Source organism: Pelobates fuscus, chromosome 6, assembly GCF_036172605.1.
Source record: "Pelobates fuscus isolate aPelFus1 chromosome 6, aPelFus1.pri, whole genome shotgun sequence".
Classification (NCBI taxonomy): Eukaryota; Metazoa; Chordata; class Amphibia; order Anura; family Pelobatidae; genus Pelobates; species Pelobates fuscus.
This window is the reverse complement of record NC_086322.1, coordinates 231,500,792-231,519,412: the sequence shown is the minus strand read 5'-3', so window position 1 is coordinate 231,519,412 and position 18,621 is coordinate 231,500,792. Positions and strand designations below refer to the sequence as shown.

At 41.0% G+C, this 18,621-nt stretch overlaps 1 protein-coding gene across 11 annotated transcripts in view; it reads right to left on the bottom strand.

Moving 5' to 3' along the window:
* SRCIN1 (SRC kinase signaling inhibitor 1) overlaps positions 1-18,621 on the bottom strand; it is a 506,902-nt gene that overhangs the window by 47,549 nt on the left and 440,732 nt on the right. For all 11 annotated transcript variants that reach the window (XM_063458818.1, XM_063458825.1, XM_063458827.1 and 8 more), the window contains 2 exons: positions 16,202-16,377; positions 14,208-14,338 (listed from right to left, as the gene is read on the bottom strand). In XM_063458818.1, the coding sequence (XP_063314888.1) occupies positions 14,208-14,338; positions 16,202-16,377 (307 nt within the window). The remainder of the gene's footprint in view (positions 1-14,207; positions 14,339-16,201; positions 16,378-18,621) is intronic.

Sequence of the window (18,621 nt, the reverse complement as noted above, 5' to 3'; positions counted from 1 at the left end):
CTGGACCCACAAATTAATTTTATAATAAAACGTATTAAATTAATCTTAGATACTTTTTTTTTTGTTTGTTTAATCAATAATATTTTATTTAAACTAAAGGAACAGCTATGGGGATGAAGTTCGCTCCCATCTATGTATATTTATGGCTTACTGGGAATCTTTTTTTATATCTACCAATCATACCTGGGAGCAGAACATTGTCACCTATGGCCGTTATATTAATGTCATTTTTATAAGGAAAGGAAAAAAACAGGAACTTAAAGGATTTTTTTTTTTTTGATTTCTTTATTTATTTCATTTTTTGTGAAACAAGGAATGGGGTTACAGAAAGGAAGGGAGGCATCAAAAAGTACATTTGTTAATTTTCTTCGTAGCTATGTTGAGCCTATTGTACACATTACCGTGAAATTCCGTACAGGTTAACCTTTGTTAGGGTGCACATGTCATGTAGAGGGCTTGACCCCTTGCCCTTTTGGGCGTCCTGGTGTATGTGTCCTTGTTGTTTGTTTGTGGTGGGTTTGACCTGCTGGATGCTGAGCAGGAGGTGCATTGCTATGGGTTTTTGTGTGCAGGGTTTTTAGGTGCCTGTACTTGGGCTTCCAATCGTCGTGTGTGTCGGAGGGGGGTTTTGGGTGAAGTGTAACTTGGAATTTGGGTTCCGTGTACAGGGTGAATCTGTTGGGTGTATGTGTTGTGGGTTGTGTGGTAGTGTGTGTCTTCCTTCGTGTGGGGTAGTATCGCTGGTACGAGGTTCATTTCTCTTAAGTTTTTGTCGTGAGGTCATGCTGGGATCGGGTGGGTTGGGAGATAGGTTGTGGGGGTTTTCGGGGATGTCTGCGGTGCGATTTTCGGTTCTTGAGCAGTGGGGTCTCTTTGCGGTGGGGTGGTGCATCCGTTACCTCAGATAGGGCACATGTGACTCTGCTCTGTTCTGTGTATCTGGCGGAGGGGCCTGCCCCCGGAGGAGATTTTTTTTTTTTTTAAATATCAATGACTGAGGCATCAAATTAAATTGTACATGGAGCAAAGAGGAGGTAGTATTTTTTGATCTTTTATTTTTTGTTGAAAATAATCAAATTAAAAAACACAAAAAACATTAAGCTACTGGATGCAATAGTTTTATCGATAAAGATAATTGTCACTTTCTCCCTTTGTTGGAAAATGCCTCTAAAGGGCGATTTTTAAGAATTAAAAGGAATTATACAGATGGACATGTTTTTGAGGAACAATCACAGAAAATGTAATTATTATTTTTTTTGGTACAGGGCTACAAGGAAGATAAATTGTAATGAAATTGTAAAGAGCTAGAATGGAAATCAGAAAGAATGAAAAGAATTTGTTAAGAATTGTAAAGTTGCAAAATGAAGGGGGGAGAAAAAAAGCTCAGGTCATCTGTTATTTTATTACCTCTGATAGCAAAGTTAGAGGGATTATTATAAAACATTTGCCAATTTATTTTTTACAGGATCCAATATTACAAAACAATTACAGAATAAACCTGTTTTCCTACATAGGGTGGTTGCCCGCAATATGAGAAATGTTCTAGTAAAATAGTCACACATACAACAATAAAAAGAAAGTAATTACTCTTTTTAATGAGTAAACAGGATTTTTTGAATGCGGAGAGGAGGGGATTTTAATAATTTTATTGGTAAGGTAGAAATGGAATATATTTTAGAACTAAATACACTTACACCATATGGGCTTAATAATGATTTATGGGCTTAGTAAGCAATTTTTTTTTTTTAAGTGATTCTTTTTTTAATTTGTAAAAATATTTTATTTTAGAAATAATAATTGGTATGTTTTTATATTTGTATATATTATTAGTACTATGGTGTGATAAATGACTAATGAATACTATATTTTAAAACTAGATGTATCCCATTGTATTGTAATACATAAGTAGGTAAAGATATGAATTTGTTTATGTTTTCATGTGTTATAACTTTTTTTTTTATATCTTATAGGTATACTTCGTTTGAGAGGTAGATATATTTAAAGCTTTAGATTAGTATTTCTTAAAAAGTACATATGATACAGAGGAGGGACTAATACCCTTGGATATGGTGGAATGCATGTTGAAATACAAACTTTGGGTGGGATAGGGATGGCAGAGTGAGGGAGGGAGGTAGTTGCAGGTGACAGAGCATGGGAGGAAGGGGGTGAGTGGTGGCAGAGTGAGGGGGTGACATAGTAAGAGAGGGGGTGCCTGATGGAGGGGGAGACTGGTGACAGTGAGGGAGGGTGTTAGAAATACCTTTTTTTCCCCTGGTGGTCCAGTGGTCTCTCCATTCTGCAGGTCCAACGCGTGTGAGCTGCAGACTGTGTTGTATCTCGCGATATCCAGAAGTCAGATTGTTGCCGTGGTAACTCACGGCAATACTCTGATTGGCCAGAGATCGCGAGATACAGCACAGTCTGCAGCTCACACCGAGCCGAGCTGCAGACGAAAGGGGCCTCACATCCAGCGGCATACAGGGCAAGCCGCCAGGCCCACTCCCAATGATGGGTCCTCGGTCATGGACCAAGGACCTGGCAAGTCACTGTCTGCCCTATTTTTGCAGATTTGACCAGTTTTGGGCCGAAATTGGATAGGTTCATTTTCGGCTGAAAATTTCGGCAGCCGAAATTTCGGTGCATCCCTAAAGATGAGTGATATTTGTTTAACACTATACACTACTGCACATTGAAAATAACGCTCCAGTGTTTTCTGTTTTTCGTATTATGTATTAGCACAGATTTTGTTTGCTTTTTTTTCTAATACAGTGAATAACATAATATGAACAATTTGTTCCACTTGTTTAGATTTTTGTTAAACATCTCCTTTAAAATACATGGTTGGTATAGTGAAAACTGTGGAGGAAATCCCCACATAATAGAGGAAGGGTAATCCTCATCATCTGTCTTTTTAAACAGTACATAGTAGGCATATATAAATACTAGCAACTCACACCTTAACACATACCTTTGCATGCTCCATGATATGCTACAACTGTCTATTACAGTTATTCACTAAAGTTCGAATTGCAGAGAACCTAAAGTGAATTTTAAATGAAAGGACAAAGCAGTCGAACTGACAGCTTAGGTGACTAGCAGAATTTTTCTGGTTAAGCTATTTTGACATTGAATTTGAAATTCACTTTGAGTTATCTGCAATTCCCACTTTAGTGACTACCCTGTATCTAAGAAATGGCAAAGTTTGTCAAATCTGTTTTCTTATATTAGTTTGTCCTTAGAAGAGAACTGACAAAAGCCACTAACAGAAAAAGATAAAGCGAATGGAGACGTAGTTTCATAGTGTATCCACCAGGTGGAGCTCCACTTGCACTAAATGTATCAAGAGGTATGAAAAATGCAGTCGTACTGCATGGAAATTACTTTCTAAGCAGTCATTCTTCAGATGTGAGAATTCCTGCACCTATTACTGCTGCACAACAAGTGTCAATGGTTTTACCGACAAAAAGATTTACACATTTTTATTCCTATATTTGTGCTGAAGCGCAACAAATTAGTATAATATAATCACGTTGCTGGAGCATTTATAACCTGTAAACTTAAATGATAATGAGCCAAATCTAATATTTTTGGATAGGTTTTTAAATAATTTGGAATATTTTTTAAAATATTTGGATGAATCTTTAAAATAATTTCAGATTTTGAAAAATATTTAATCCCTTAAGGACGGAGGCAATTCTACACGTTCTAATTAAAACAAAACTTTGATTTTGCGCTATAAGTCTGTTCATCCATAATTCACCTCTTTCATATTCAGTGCACTCACACTTAATACATATCATTTTGTTCCGGAGAAACAGGGTTTCATTTTATTTCACATCTAATATTCATATATGAAACATAATTTAATATGAATAAAATCTAAAACAATTTGAGAAATTAAGGAATGTTGTTATATTTCAAGTTCTGCATAATATTTTAACTGTGAATGTCATAATAGGGTTAGCTGTTACTGAAATAAAATACACATATTTGTGTTCAGCGATGTCTCACGAGTACTATAGTACTATAGTACTAGTGAGACATCGCTGAACACACACATGTGTAAGTTATACATATGTACAGATTTGAAGGGGTTTTAGAAAGTTACAAGGCTAAATATAAGGCTTTCCCCAACAACCGTTTTTACACACTAAAATTTGCAAGATTGATTTGCTGGGCCTATGTTGTCTATGGGACCGTATGGCAGCCCAGGAATGAAATGTACACCCATCGTGGCATACCATTTGAAAAAGTAGGCAACCCAGGTTATTCGAAATGGCCACATTATTTATGCAATTATGTGTATATAGTTTTGAATTACTTTATTTGTTTATATAATCTTTGTATTCTTTCATTTCAAGTGTATCTTGATACGAACATATTTACGGTATATTATCAAAACACAGTTAGGAAGAGGGGTGGGGCCTGACCTCTGAGCAGAGCGGAAGCAAGTCGATCCAGCTCCCACATTTTGTGTTGAAACTGCCTACTTAACTGCGATTGTAAGGCATAATCTGCCGCATCTCGGATACCCCATGAAAGGGGAAACCACCGTAATCACGGTGGTGAAACTCAAGATGTCTCTACCCACGGAATTACTAAAGCGAGTACTGAGGCCTACAGTGGCTGAAGTAGGGGAGGTGGCTGCCTCCCTTTCCCCACCATAACCATTTTGTTTTTTGCTTCCCAAGCACTACCAAGCCTCAATAAGCAAACCAGTAACCAACCTCATGCTGATTATTATTATGATGTTATTTATATAGCGCCATCAAATTCAGCAGTGCTTTACAGTGGGTGGACGAACAAAAATGTAGTTGTAATAAGACAAGTTAGACGGGAACAGAGGGGTTGAGGGCTCTGCTCAATGAGCTTACATGCTAGAGGGAGTGGGGTAAAGTGACACAAAAAGGTAAGGATAGTATTAGACTACTGACCGTTGCAAGAGAGGAATCAGTCGGGGGCTATTAACAGTTTAATTGATACGCTTTTATGAAGAAGTGGGTTTTTAATAATTTTTTGAAGCAGTGGAGACTGGGTGAGAATCTAACGGAGGAGGGAAGTGAGTTTCACAGGAACAATGCAGCCCTCGAGAAGTCTTGAAGGCGAGCATCAGAGGTGGGAGTACGGACAGAAGATAGACGTAAGTCTTCAGCAGAGCGTAAGGGCCTAGACATAACATACTTGTGTATTAGTGAGGATAGATAGGAAGGAGCAGCATTATGTCGAAATTTGAAAGCAAGAACCAGAATTTTAAATTGAGCCCTATATCTTACAGGAGACCAATGTAGGGACTGGCAGAAGGGTGAGGCTTGGGAGGTGTGAACTGACAGGAAGATGAGCCTCGCCGCCACATTCATTATGGACTGAAACAATGCAAGTTGGGAGCATATAAGACCACTGAGAAGTGCATTACAGTAGTCAAGGCGAGAAAGTACAGTGGCATGGACCAGCACCTTAGTCGCATCTGGCATTAAGTAAGGTCGTATGCGCTCAATGTTTTTGAGATGTAAGCGTCAGGATTTGGCGTTAGACTGAACATTAAGACCTGAAGGAGAGGTCAGAGTGAAAGAACACCTAGGCAGCGAGCCTGCATGGTGGAGCTGATGGTAGCACCGTTGACTTGGAGGGAGACAGACACAGGAGTAACAACACTTGAGGGAGGAAAGACCAGAATTTCAGTGTTGGTCAAGTTGAGTTTAAGGAAGTGGGCAGCCATCGAATTAGAAATAGCAGAGAGGCAGTCACAGATACTAGTCAAGAGGGACAGGAAGAGATCATGAGAGGACAGATAGATTTGCGTGTCATGCGCATAGAAATTATATTGTAAGCCAAAGGAGCTAATGAGTTTACCAAGGGAGGCAGTATAGATGGAGAACAGTAGGGGACCAAGGACTGAACCTTGGGGGACACCAACATGGAGGAGTTGGGGAGAAGAAGCAGAGCCAGAGAAAGAAACACTGAAAGAGTGCTGGGAGAGGCAGGAGGAGGACCAGGAGAGAACAATATCTTGTAGACCGATATTGTGGATGATGAGAAGAAGCTGTTTATGATCAACATCAAAAAGCCGCAGAAAGTTCAAGGAGAATTAGGATAGAGTAGTGACCAAGAGATTTTTCAGCGAGTAGCTCATTGGATACTTTGGTCAGTGCCGTTTCCACAGAGTGCTTAGCGCGGAAACCAGACTGAAGCGGGTCTAGCAGAGAGTTGGACTCGAGGAAGTCTGTCAATCTCGCATACACAACTCTTTCAAGGATCTTGGATGCAAAAGGCAGTAGCGAGATAGGACAGTAGTTGGATGGGGAGCCAAGGTTGGGCTTCTATAGAATTGGGGTTATAGTTGCTTGAAGGGCGATGGAAATACGCCAGAGGAGAGAGATTGATAATTTTAGTGAGAGGAAGAGAAAAAGAAGAAGACAGTACAGATGAGATGCGAGGGAATTGGATCTAGGGAGCAGGTGGTGGGGCGGGAGGACTGGAACAGAGCAGAAATCTCTTCTACTGTAGTGGGTGTGAATGAACATAGAACAGCAGAGGGAGTGAGGTTAGGGGAAGTATTGTAAAGGGAAGAAGAAAGATAAACACAATCTCTTTTCTGATTGTAGAGATCTTGTCAGTGAAGTGAGTTGCAAAGTCTGAGGCGGTCAAGTTAGTAGGTGGAAGAGGAACAATAGGGCAAAAAATGTGTGAAATAGTCGTTTGGGTTCACAGGGGAGAGTGGTTATGAGTGTATTGAAGTAATTTACTTTTGCAGAGGAAAGAGCCAAGCTGTATGAGGCAGTATAAATTTATAGTGGAGAAAGTCAGATGCACAGTGATTTGCATTAACAATGAAATTGCTGTCAATGAGTGGGTCACTGGCTTTGCATCTTTTCCTAAGTTGTGTTTCAAAGCAGTTGTATACAGCAAACACAGACTCAAAGGAATCCATGTTTAACCCCTTAAGGACTGAGCCAAATGTACAAGTTGTGAACAAAACAAAACGTAAACAAAACCTGGCATTTGCGCTATATGTCTGTCCAACCGTAATTCATCTCTTTCATATTAAATGCATCCCCCCTTATTATACATCATTTTATTCAGGGGAAACATGGCTTTCATTTAATATCAAATATTTAGCTATGAAACATAATTTAATATGAAAAAAATGGGAGAAAATAAGAAATGTTGTTATTTTCTTAGTTCTACATGACATTTTAACTGTGAATGTCATAATACTGTTTGCTTTTACTGCAATAAAATACACATATTTGTATTCAGCAAAGTCTCACATGTAAAACAGTACCCCCTATGTACATGTTTTATGGTGTTTTGGGAAGTTACAGGATCAAATATAGCACGTTACATTTGAAATTGAAATTCGCCAGATTGGTTACGTTGCCTTTGAGACTGTATAGTAGCCCAGGAATTAAATTTACACCCATAATGGCATACCATTTGCAATAGTAGACAACCCAAGGTATTGCAAATGGGGTATGTCCAGTCTTTTTTAGTAGCCATTTGGTCACAAACACTGGCCAAAGTTAGCGTTAGTATTTGTTTGTGTGTGAAAAATGCAAGAAACGCCAATTTTGGCCAGTGTTTGTGACTAAGTGGCTACTAAAAAAGACTGGACATACCCCATTTGCAATACCTTGGGTTGTCTACTATTGCAAATGGTATGCCATCATAGGGGTAATTTTCATTCTTGGGCTACCATAGGGTCACAAAGGCAACACAAGCAATCTGGCGAATTTTAATGTGAAAAAAATGAAACACAAGCCTTATATTTGACGCTGTAATTTTTGAAAACACCATAAAACCTGTACATGAGGGGTACTGTTGTACTCAGGAGACTTCGCTGAACACAAATATTTGTGTTTCAAAACAGTAAAAAGTATTGCAGCAATAATATCGTCCGTGTAAGTGCTGTTTGTGCGTGAAAAATGCAAAAAACTTCACTTTTACTGGCGATATCATCGTTGTAATACATTTTACTGTTTTGAAACACTAATATTTGTGTTCAGCGAAGTCTCCCGAGTAAAACAGCACCCCCCATGTACAGGTTTTATGGTGTCTTGGAAAGTTATAGGGTTAAATATAGTGCTAGCAAATTAAATTCCCTATACTTTCGGCATGGGTTGTCAGGCAGGTCCCGCTAATTGTAATTAATTAGGATACCTATTTATGTAAAAATATTACATAAATATATGTGTAGAATTAATATATGTATATATATATATATATATATATATATATATATATATATATATATATATATATAATTTTTTTTATATTTTTATTTATATATAGGTATATATATAGTGATATATACGTATATATTTATGTATATAGATATATATTATTTTGTTCTACGTGTATTGTGATATAAATATATATATATATTAATATCACAATACAGTTAGAACGAAATAACACACATCTATATATTTTTTAATTATTTATTTTTAAATTTTATTTTTTTACGTATTTACATATTTTTTTTATATTATATATAAATATATATATATAACAATAATTATATATATTTAATCAGTATCAGTCTACGTGTTATTTGATATTTATATATATTAATAGTACAATACACCTAGACAGTGTGTGTGTGTGTATGTATATGTATGTGTATATATATATACTTAGATCATATATATATTTTTTACACTTATTTAATTTATTTTAATTTGATTTCCAGCCAGCAGGGGGACTACCTGTCATTACAGGCAGTCCCCCTGATGGCATTGCTGCAGCCAGCTATCCCGGCCATGTGATTGTGAGGTCCTCGTAAGGACCTCACTCTCACATGGCCCGGGGGGGGGCTGAAGAGGGCGGACGTGCTGCGGGGGGGTCCCTGGGAGTCCCCCCAACCGCGATCGCCGGCGTGGAATTGCCGGCGACCGGGTAAGTAAAAAAAAAAAAAAACGGAGGGCGTACAATATTACACCCGGCGGCGTTTAGAGCCGCTTTAAAAAGGACGTAATAAGGCAGGGGTAGGCAACCTACGGCACTAGTGCCATGCACGGCACTCGAGGTGTCTTTGCACGGCACTCAAGGCTGCTAGAGCCAAATAGGCTCTGGTCTATCAGGAGTCCCAGTAAAACTTCAGATATCTGCTAATACGAAGAGGTGGTGAAGGACAATCCTCAATTTATGCATTGCAGCATGTAGAGCAAGTGATCTCAGATCTGTAGTAGAGCAGCCTGCAGCTGCTGTTGCAGCTCCTGTCCTTGACCTGTACCTGGCCAGCCTGGTCCCCACCGGAACCCAGGGAAGTCATTAACACTGCTAGATATACACAGAAATGCAGAATAACCCTCCCCTCATACAAATAATACGAACAGCCTACAAACAAACATACACACAATCCGCACAAACGTAGCCCGCTAACAATCCACATACATGTACACAAACCCACATGCAGCCTCTCACATGCAATACACCAAACAGCCCCCACACATACACACACAATGTGACACATCCATCCACACAATTCCACAAGCAGCCCCCATACACAGCCTACATTCATAAGTATCATACACGATACCATAAACTACTAATGAACATATACAATATAATAGCTCCTATACGCACAAATAAAACAATACAAAGCAATCACAGTAAAAATACCACAAGCAGAATACGGCAGCATACACACCTCAATTTAAAAAAATAGGACCGGCATGCTACAGGACATCACACTCCTATATCGGCACAGTGCTGCTAAAAGGTTGCCTACCCCTGTAATAAGGCAAACGTGATTCTTTGTTAAACTAATGTGCATATGCCCACCCAAAATCCTTTGCTATAAGCACATCACTGCAGACTTCTGATATCTGTGGGAAAAGCAAGTCTTGTGGCTTGACTGGTGTGCAGATTTTTGTTTAACATTGTATTAATTATCCACAGACTTCAGGTGGAAGGGGTTTTCAACCACAATTGAGACACAGACAGACACACACTTTACAGCAGCAGGGAGATTGCCTGAGAGCAAAGACAGTCCCCTCTGCACGCATCTCCATAGACGCTTATTGTGGCCATGTGATCACTCTATGTGGGGCCTGATATAGCAGGGGGTTACTGCCTGGGCTGTCAGGCAGCCCCCCCCAAAGCGGATCGCAGCGGACGTAAGTCCATCGGAGCACCAGGGGCGTTCCATGCCGCCACAACAGCTTTAAAGACCATTATTATGGGGACGACATGGAACGCCGTAACAGCAGGATGGGGTTAAAATATTTATATATATTTTTATAAATATGGTATACACTGGTCAGCCACAACTTTTAAATCACTGACAGGTGAAGTGAATAACCTTAATTATATTCTTACAATGGCTGTGTGCTGCATATAGGGCTGCGAAGCCACAGACAGGTCAGAGTGCCCATGATGACAACTGTCCACCATCGAAAGCACCTTGAATGGGGGCATGAGCATTAGAACTGGACCATGAAGCAGTAGAAGAAGGTTGCCCAGTCTGATAAATCATGTTTTCTTTTAACTCAGGTGGATGGCTGGGTGCATGTGTAATGTTTACCTGGGGAAGAGATCAGGCTGGTGGGAAATGTTCTACTGGGAAACCTTGGGTCCTAAAATTCATATGGATGTTATTTTAACACGTACCACCTACCTAAAGATTGTTGCAGACCATGTACACCCCTTCATGGTCTCTTAAGCAGAATAATGCACCCTGCAAAAAAATTGTATAGGAACAGTTTGAGGAACATGACAAAGAGTTTAAGGTATTGCCCTGGCCTCCAAATTCCCCAGATCTCAATCCCATTGATCATCTGTGACATGTGCTAGCACAATACATCTGATCAAAGGAGGCCAGGGCTGCCATCAGAAATGTTGGGGCCCCTGACAAAGCACAAGGTCTGGGCCCCCCCGCCCCCTCCCTCCCGGGCCCGCCCACGCCCTACCTAGTCCGCTGACAATAATGCAGGACTGAATGTGGTGTGTATAGTGGAAGTGAATTAGAATGTGTGTAATGGATGTAGTGTTTGTGTGTACTAGATACTGTTTGTGCAGTGAATGCAGAGTGTGTGTTTGTGTAGCGGATGCAGTGTGTATAGTGAACGCAGAGTGTGTTTGAGTAGTGGATGTAGTGTGTGTACAGTGATGTAGTGTGTGTTTGTGTAGTGGATGTAGTGTTTGTATGTACTAGATGAATTGTGTTTAGTGGATGCAGTGTCTGTAGTGGATGTAGTGTGTGTATTAGACGCAGTGTCTGTGTATAGTGAATGCAGAGTGTTTCAATTTGTGGTGGATGTAGTGTGTGTACTGTGAATAAAGGATGTTTGTGTAGTGTATGCTGTGTGTACAGTTAATGCAATGTGTGTTTCAGTATAGTGAATCCAGAGTGTGTGCATAGTTTAGTGAATGCAGAGTGTGTGTTAGTGTGTAATGAATGCAGAGTGTGTCAGTGTAATGAATGTAGTGTGTGTGTTAGTGCAGTGAATGCAGAGTGTGTGTAAATGTGTAGCGGATGCAGAGAGTGTGTTAGTGTGTAGCGGATGCAGAGTGTGTGCTAGTGTAATGCATGCAGTGTGTTAATGTGTAGTGAATGCAGAGTGTGTGTCAGTATAGTGGATGCAGTGAGTGTGTTAGTGTATAGTGTATGCAGAGTGCAAGTTGTATTAATGAATGCAGTGTGTGTATTGTATTAGTGTATGCAGTGTGTGTGTGTTAGTGTATGCAGTGTGTGTTGTATTAGTGTATGCAGTGTGCGTGTTGTATTAGTGTATGTGTATGTGTGTTGTGTTAGTGTATGTGTATGTGTGTTGTGTTAGTGTATGCAGTGTGTGTGTGTTGTGTTAGTGTATGCAGTGTGTGTGTGTTGTGTTAGTGTATGCAGCGTGTGTGTGTTAGTGTATGCAGCGTGTGTGTGTTAGTGTATGCAGTGTGTGTGTTAGTGTATGCAGTGTGTGTGTTAGTGTATGCAGTGTGTAAGTGTATGTGTTGTATTAGGGTATGCAGTGTGTGTGTTGTGTTAGTGTATGTGTGATGTGTTAGTGTATGCAGCGTGTGTGTTAGTGTATGCAGTGTGTTAGTGTATGCAGTGTGTTAGTGTATGCAGTGTGTTAGTGTATGTAGTGTGTGTGTTGTATTAGTGTATGCAGTGTGTGTTGTATTAGTGTATGCAGTGTGTTGTATTAGTGTATGCAGTGTGTGTTGTGTCAGTGCATGCAGAGTGTGTGTGTTGTGTTAGTGTATGCAGTGTGTGTGTGTGTGTTGTGTTAGTGTATGCAGAGTGTGTGTTGTGTTAGTGTATGTAGTGTGTGTGTGTTGTGTTAGTGTATGTAGTGTGTGTGTGTTGTCAGTGTATGCAGTGTGTGTTGCGTCAGTGTATGTAGTGTGTGTTGCGTCAGTGTATGTAGTGTGTGTTGCGTCAGTGTATGTAGTGTGTGTGTTGTGTGAGTGTATGTAGTGTGTGTGTGTGTGTTGTGTCAGTGTATGTGTTGTGTCAGTGTATGTAGTGTGTATGTGTGTTGTGTCAGTGTATGTGTTGTGTCAGTGTATGTAGTGTGTGTGTTGTGTTAGTGTGTGTAGTGTGTGTGTTGTGTCAGTGTATGTAGTGTGTGTGTGTGTGTGTGTGTGTGTAAATGTTCAATCTGGGTGGGGGGTGGGGGAGGAAGGGGTATTTTCACATAATTTTTTTTTAAATTAATGAAATTGTTTCTCCCCCCTCCCTGCTTACCTTTGTCCAGGGAGGGGGGAGATTCCATCCTTGGTGGTCCAGTGGGGGGACCCCGGCTCCCTGTTACCGCAGAGGGGGCCCAGGCAGCACACTGCTTCTTCTCTTCTCTCCTCCAATAACTCTCGCGAGACCTGCGGAGCATTGCCATGGCAACCGGGTCTCGCGAGAGTTATTAGCAGAGAGGAGAAGAGGCTGTGTGCTGCCTGGGCCCCCTCTGCGGTAACAGGGAGCGGGGGGGCCGCGGCTGCACACATAGATCGCGATATTCGCTATCTATGTGTGCAGAGAGGGAAAGTGGGGCCCAGGACTGCCAGAAGTCCTGGGCCCCCAGGGGCCGCCGGGCTTGTGACAACCGTCATGGTTGTCACCCCCTGATGGCGGCCCTGAAGGAGGCCCAACCTCGCAGGGATCAAGGGAGTCCCCACCTAGCAGGGGTCAAGGGAGGCCCCACATGTAGGACTTAAAGGATCTGCTGCTAATATCTTAGTGTCAGATACCACAGGACACGTTCAGAGTTTGTGTGGAGTCCATGTCTCAATGAATCAGAGCTATTTTGGCAGCACAAGGGGGACCTACACAATATTAAGCAGGCAGTTTTAATGTTAAGGCTCATCAGTGCATTTTTTTTACATTTTATTATAAATAAATATTTATAAATAAATAAATAAACATTTTAAAAGCTTATCCAAAACCATTAGTAAAATACCATAATGACTTGGATTTAGATCACTAAGTATAGATCAGATCCTTACGTGGAGGTGCATTAACAAAGGCAGCATAATTGTCCTCTAATAAACTTGCTATCACACACTCTGTCTATTTTTAAAAAACCTTCTCCATCATATCCCCCCCCCCCCCCCCGTTATTATTAGGTAGCTATCCAGTTAACTGTAAAGGTTCCCTTAATATCCATCCCGCACCCCCTTTGATGCCTCTATTATCTCCACACTCTCATCAAGTGTAAACAACTATATTCTAATTTGTTCCATTATTAGCATTACCTTACATCCCAGCATGCTATGAGGTTAAATCTGGTACCAAATTAGTACAGTGGCAACATGATTATTAGCTGGATGATTATGTCAGGGAGACAATTAGCTCCATCCTGATTGGATACAGTGCACACTATTATTTGGATGTACAGTCTCCGTATTATCATCAATTCCTTAACCCCTTAAGGACACATGACATGTGTGACATGTCATGATTCCCTTTTATTCCAGAAGTTTGGTCCTTAAGGGGTTAAAGCAACTAGCATCAAAGTGGAGCGGGACATGTCAACATGCTTGTATGGTAGGTAAAGTACAATAACAATGCATCCAGCTCAACTACAAGCTACATCCTCAATGTCATGGGTTAAGATTAAAGAGAGAACTGTGACTTACATTCATGTAAATATGGTAAAAGGCAGTCTGCAAACATTTACTAAAAGTAGCTCGGAAAGATGCATTTTCTAAAAGTATCCCTGAATGAATGATCCGTTTGTTCACCCAAGTTGGATAGTACAGCAGCAACTAACCTTTTAGCTCAGTCAGTGTTTCTCCCAGCTGCTTGAGAACCACGGCTTTCTCTTCCAACTCTTGCACAGAGATAAGGCGGTGATTGTGAGCTAAATCTCGCTTTATTTTTTCCACTGATTTCTCCAGATCACTGACATAGGAAAAAGGAAGACATTTTAGGAAATGGCAGAAAAACACTTGTTAATAAATCCTACGTCGGCGTATTAATAGCATTGCGTTGATCGCCCCTTTCAAAATGGCAACCTAGTCTCTTATTTGCAGAACAGGTACTGCTTGTAATTATATACCTTGTGAACACTCAATTGTAAACTCAAAAGGATAAATATTTTCATGAAAAAAGTAAAAAAACATATATAAGCAATGCCAGAAATCAGAACCAGCATCAACAATTCTGATTCCTGGCATTGCTATATAAGATTTTTACTTTTTTTCATGAAAATATTTATCCTTTTGACACTAGCAGAGCGTCAGACATGTTCAACTTCTGCTTGCATGGAGTATAAATCAAGCTTTACTTTACAGAACACGGCTTAATAAATCACTGGAAGCTATTTTTTTTTTTTTTTTTTTTTACTGTTTAAAGGGTCACTCCAACTATTTTAGGAGAGGTCATGGTGGTATGATTCAGAGCATGTAGTGGTCCTTTAGTTTTTACCCCTGCAATGATATGTCATTAGTGGTTCTCCTCTATGAGGGTCATGCATCTGCGGGGAGTCAATCTTGATGCTGGGGGAAAAAATACCTTTTTAAAAATTTTAGAATTTAGATGGGGGGGGGGGGGGGGGAAGGGCTGAATCTAACTTTCCATCTGAATCTGTCATAAAATTGCAAAGCCTTCAAAATGGCAATTACATTTGTTGCTAATCTTGCACTCTGCCTACTGAGCTTAAGGTATGATAATAAGAGGTAGACTTGGTTTTAAGTAAATAACAGTTTCTGATTTTAGAAGAACTACCGACCGAAAACGGGTGCATAACTTTTGGATTGTGATTGTGTTGAAAAAACTTATGCAATAGCAGCTGAAACTCAGAAAATGTATCGCTCAAATACCGATGCTGGGTCGTGGTCAGGGCCATAATTGGAAAATGCAAAGAACTGCCATGGGTTTTGCAAACTTTAAGCCAAAACGTTTCCATTATGACTATTATGGCCTATAAATCTGCTATTCCTGGTTTAGTGAATACCTTTGTAAGATACACTACTATTGTAGGAGTGGGGTAGTCCTGATCGATGAAGCTGTGAAAAAACACTAAAGAATGAAGAGTATCTCTATACTGAAAATGGAATTCGGACGATTTGTACTACACCACACAGTGACTTTGCCATGCCACTTTATTGTTTTGCTTCTTTATTTATTTTAAGTTTAACAAAGACAGATATTTTTCGATTTTTAATCTTTCCACATAACCATCTCTTCTTTGCAGAGATGGTCAATTTATATAACAATCAAGCTGGTTTTCCTATCCCAAACATATTGTGGTTTAAGCACTAAACAAACCGAATTGCAACATTTATGCCTCTAAAGGAACAAGCCAAGCATAATAAACCCAAGAGCACAAGGTTTGCAGTGCAAGTGACCTGGGCATGGAAGCTGAGCAGTGCTCTGTAGTGGTTATGGTGCTTGTTTTGTTCCTTTACTAGCTGATTAGAAACCATTTTTCAAACTCAACTCAACCTGAATTTTGCATTTGGGTTTTCAGTTCACTAACATATGCTGTTTAGTTAATAAATCCCACTAATTCCTCAGCATGGATACTAAAAATCACACATTAATATTGCTGTTTAGATAGAAACCTAAATCAAGAATTCTCACATTCTCCACAGTTCTGCGAGGAGCCCTGTACAGCTTGCTATTACATGAAGTTCATGAATTGCTCTTATTTTTTTTATAATTCTTTATTTTTCGTGCAATGGATTGTACAGCAAGCCTGCTGTGCCACGACAGCAAGTACAGGCATAGGAAGGCAATTGCTCTTATTTTTATGCCTCTTACTTGAGCTGTTGAGTGATAAGTTCCTCCTCGTTTAGATATTTCAGTCTCTCCTCCTCCACCATAGCACGTTGTCTCTGTAATGGGTCTTCTTGTTTGCGCATGGTGTCTGTCACTCGCGTGCTGATCTCTGTCTCTGTGAGTTTCAGCATGCTAAGCACCATCTCCTGATTTTGGAGCTGGAAAGATAACATATGACATTTTAAAATTATCATGTTTTCCTCAATACGATGGTGCCCCTCTCTATAGATCAAACGCCTGCAGTCTCAATGCTCAATTCTCATTTAGGTGTTAAATCACTTTTAATCACGTTTATGCAGCCCTAGAAACTCCTCATACAACCTCCATGAAAAAAAGGTTTCTATTTTCAATAAGATCTAACAGCATTGTGTTTAGTTGAGTGTGTTCATTGAACTTTTATTACACCATGAGACTGTAGCAGGCAGTTAACAGAGCAGGGAATTAGAAATTCTAAATTAAACACACTGTGCAACAAAGAAACCTGCGTGAGTCTCCACCAAGAGAGGTGTGGCTAGGGCTGTGTAAAAGCGACTTAACGCCTAAACAGTGGCGTACACACAACCCATGGGGCCCCGGTGCGAAAACTGATCCGTGGGCCCCCCCGCGCGCTTACTCGCGCGGGCTGGGGCCGCAACACATGGCGGCGGGCACCTGGTCGCAGGGTTGCGACCCCTGCGACCGTGGTATGTACGCCAGTGCATGCATAAACACATACACTTAAAGGACCACTACAGACACCCAGATCACATCAGCTCAATGAAGTGGTCTGGGTGCCAGGTCTCTCTAGTTTTAACCCTGCAGCTGAAAACATAGCAGTTTCAGAGAAACTGCTATGTTTCACTGAGGGTTAATCCAGCCTCTAGTGGTTGTCTCATTGACAGCCGCTAGAGGATTTTCTGCGATTCTCATTGTGAAAATCACAGTGAGAAGACGCTGAACGTCCATAGGAAAGCATTGAGTAATGCTTTCCTATGGGTGGTTTGAATGTGCGCGTGGCTCTTGCCACGCATGCGCATTCGAAGCTGAGAGGCGGATCGGGGCGGAGAGATCCCCAGCGCCAAGGGAGTCCGGCGCTGGAGAAAGGTAAGTGCTTAAGACACACACATTAACTGACAGACACACACTCAGTGACAGACATACATACACACTCAGTGACAAACATATATACACACTCACTAAGAGACGCACACAGAAACACACTCTAACACTAACACGCACACTCTAACACACACACACACACACACACTTACACACTAACACAAACACACACTCACTAACACACACTCACTAACATACACTTACACTAATACACACTCACACTAATACACACTCACACTAATACACACTCACACTAAGATACACTCACACTAAGATACACTCACACTAAGATACACTCACACTAAGATACACTCACACTAAGATACACTCACACTAACACACACTCACTAACACACACTCACTAACACACACTCACTAACACACACTCACTAACACACACTCACTAACACACACTCACTAACATACACTCACTAACATACACTCACACACACTCACTAACATACACTTACACTAACACACACTCACACTAAGATACTCACACTCACACACACTCACTAACATACACTCACTAACACACACTCACTAACACACACTCACTAACATACACTCACACACACTCACACTAACATACACTCACACATACTTACACTAACACACACTCACACTAAGATACACTCACACTAACACACACTCACTAACATACACTCACACTAACACACACTCACTAACATACACTCACACTAACACACACTCACTAACATACACTCACGCACACACACACACGTTTTTTTATTTTATTTATTTAATCCCCCCAGCCTCCTTACCTGTGGGAGAGCTGAGGGGATTCCCTGGGGTCCAGTGGTGTTACCCGGCTGGCTGGTCCTGCGGGTGCGCGAGGGAGCACTCTCCCCTGGGTGCTTCCTCTTCAGCTCCCTCGCGACGTCATCTTCCGGCTCCGGTTTCAGTGTGGTGCGCGAGGGAGCTGAAGAGGAAGCACTCAGGGGAGAGTGCTCCCTCGCGCACCTGCAGGACCAGCCAGCCGGGTGACAGCAGGGCCAGCCTCAGGGGGCCCTGAGGTGGCCGGCTCTTGGGCCCCCCAGCATAAGAGGCTGGCCCTGTGGGTACATACCTGGGTCGCAGGACGGCCGGGCCCCCTGCGACCCCGGTATGTACGCCACTGCGCCTAAATGGTAGAAAATTGAGCAGTGAGACTTCAGAGACATGCCCTACACACCGAAATTGCTTAATTAAGATAAAGTTGTTTTGGTGATTACAGTATGCCCTAAGGGGAATCAGTAAGATGAGCAACTGGTAATACATCTTGCCTGTGGTTTCAATTAGTT